This window comes from Papilio polytes, unplaced genomic scaffold (assembly GCF_000836215.1).
Source record: "Papilio polytes unplaced genomic scaffold, Ppol_1.0 DF821733.1, whole genome shotgun sequence".
NCBI lineage: Eukaryota > Metazoa > Arthropoda > Insecta > Lepidoptera > Papilionidae > Papilio > Papilio polytes.
In genome coordinates this window covers 1,142,300-1,144,696 of record NW_013527471.1, presented here as the reverse complement: position 1 = coordinate 1,144,696, position 2,397 = coordinate 1,142,300, and the positions used below count along the sequence as shown (strand labels likewise).

At 36.6% G+C, this 2,397-nt stretch overlaps 1 protein-coding gene across 1 annotated transcript in view; it reads left to right on the top strand.

Annotated features, from left to right (window-relative positions):
• The window catches only part of LOC106108211, a 14,141-nt gene extending 12,464 nt beyond the window's left edge, over positions 1-1,677 (top strand). Inside the window, exons 16-17 of the mRNA XM_013289311.1 lie at positions 336-474; positions 1,499-1,677. Coding sequence (XP_013144765.1) covers positions 336-474; positions 1,499-1,503 — 144 coding nt within the window. The 3' untranslated portion in view covers positions 1,504-1,677. The remainder of the gene's footprint in view (positions 1-335; positions 475-1,498) is intronic.
• The last annotated feature ends 720 nt before the right edge of the window (positions 1,678-2,397 follow it).

Here is a 2,397-nt window from a genome sequence, read left to right as displayed (position 1 = left end):
GCGCTCTGTACACTGCGCACTGAGCACTGTATGCTGCGCACTGTGCACTGCGCTCTGTACACTGCGCACTGAGCACTGTATGCTGCGCACTATAGCTGCTGCTCTCACTGTACACTTATATTTGAATTTATACCTCCTCAAATGCTATCCATTTCTATTCGACGTGGTATTTAATGGATATTTGACTTGTATTGATGTTAGCTTTGAGGATTAATTTATCAAATGAGATAGAAAATCAAATATTCACAACAGACGCGTTTCAAAACAATCACCTATCCATTTATAGAGATCAGTGGCAGCATTTACATACATTTTAGTTGTTTAATTTATTTCAGACAATAAAGCAGCTGGAGAAGACGGTGGTGGAGCGCGAGGCGCGGCTGTGCCAGGTGACGGCGCAGCTGGAGGAGATGCGCCGCGTGCAGGACATGGTGGCCAAGTTGATGGCCAAGACTGCCCACCCCCAACACACAAGTACACACTTTGTTATCTCATCATCAACTTGCCCTTATCATTATAAAGGGTCGGCACAGTATGTGCTCCATACATCATATCTGAAACCACTCCTTTCTTAAGCATATCCTCTTTCCCACAATCCATACTTTCTTCGGTCTTCCTCTTCCTTTGTAGCCATCCACATTCATTCTTAACACTTTCTGGTTTATGTCTTATGCATAACATGTCCATACCACGCTAACCTTTTGCTGCATTTATCTCTGATTCTGTGTAGTAAAAGGTCCAACCCTCTCTTTTCCTTCCCATCCGTACTCTTATTAGAATAAAATGGAAAGGGAATGTGGATTTGACGGTGGAGGAGACGCATAGGAAGGGGAAATATCTTTATGTGCGTCTCCTTCGTCGATTAAGTGTAAACAACGCATCTACAAGGGCCAATATCTATGAGCACCAGCATCTATGGGCATATCGCTTCGCCATTTTGGCGGATTTAGGTAGCCGCTTGCTCGCTTGCCATCTTATAATATAAAAAATGCAGAACGTATTTGATACAGTTTTCCAACATGAGTATTAAATAAAAAGGTTTGACTTAAAAAACACATAAAAATCCAAGATGTCCGCCACAACTGTGGATACATCGTTACAATCTTTAGATGTCGGATAGGATTGGAATTATAGAACAAGTTAGATTACAATTCAATTAATAAAAAACGGAAAAAAAACAATGGTTTTAAGATATTCTATTTAATTTTCTAGTCGTATCATTAAACCATTGATCTTTATAAATAGATAGGACATAGTTTTAAAGATACAGCTTTTGATTGTTCACAAATTAAACGTGTTGATGTTACTTATAGTTATTTCTAGGTCTATAATTAGTTCCATTTACCAAAATGAAGCATAAAATACCATGGCTTGTAGCCTGTCCATTTTTAGAGGTCAGTGGTTTGCATAGACAAATAGAGCAATCATTTTTGACTGACTTCCCAGAAAAGGAGAGGTACTCAATTCGTATGTTTTTATATGTTTGTTTTGTTTTCAGACTGAGTGATAGAGAACAGAGCAGAGTGCAGCAGAGGGAAGCAGAAGGAAGCAGAGGGAAGTCGCCGCGCGCTGTTATTTTTTTCATATTGCTCGTATGAATTAAATAATTATGTCAATTATTGAATGTCAAATTATTGTATACAATGATATAAGAATAAATCACGTTTGTTATGACGATGCTTTTATTTCAATCTCTTATCCTAATAAAAAGCATTGATTTCGCTTTTTTCTATGTAAAAACTAGCTTTTAGACTTTTATACTGTACGCGGTAAGTAAGTAGTCTTAGTGTACTTAGTAAGTAAATAAATAAAAATAAATAAAAATACTTTTATTGTTGTCACAAAAACAGTTTCTTATGAGCTAAATAAAAAAAAAGTTAAATCGACAACAATGGGCTGCAGGCTCAGCGTGGACCGCATGTCCTAAGCCATGCGGAGCTGGTTTTCAGCCTGTCCTTGTGCTTGTGTTCTTTCAAATTATGTACAATCTTTACTAATATAAAGAGGAAAGATTGGTATTATTTTATGTATTGAAATAACTCAAAAACTACTGGACCGATTTTAAAAATCTTTCACCGTTAGATATATAGTTTATCTGTAACATAGGCTATATTTTTTAATGTACGCGGACGAAGTCGCTAGCAACAGCTAGTGTTTATATAGCATTGAATGAAAAAATGAAAGTTTTACGAAATATCTAACCAATATTATAAATGCGAATGTTTACATGGATGTTTAGATGTAGAGGATAGTCTGGAAGAACACTCAGGCTACTCACTTTTTTTAATTCCACGCGGACGGTGTCGCGAGCGATAGCTAGTAAACAATAAAAAAAAAAGATTTTTTAATGTCTTGAAGATGTTAGACTTTCAGCTCTAATTGAAAACTAAACAGAAC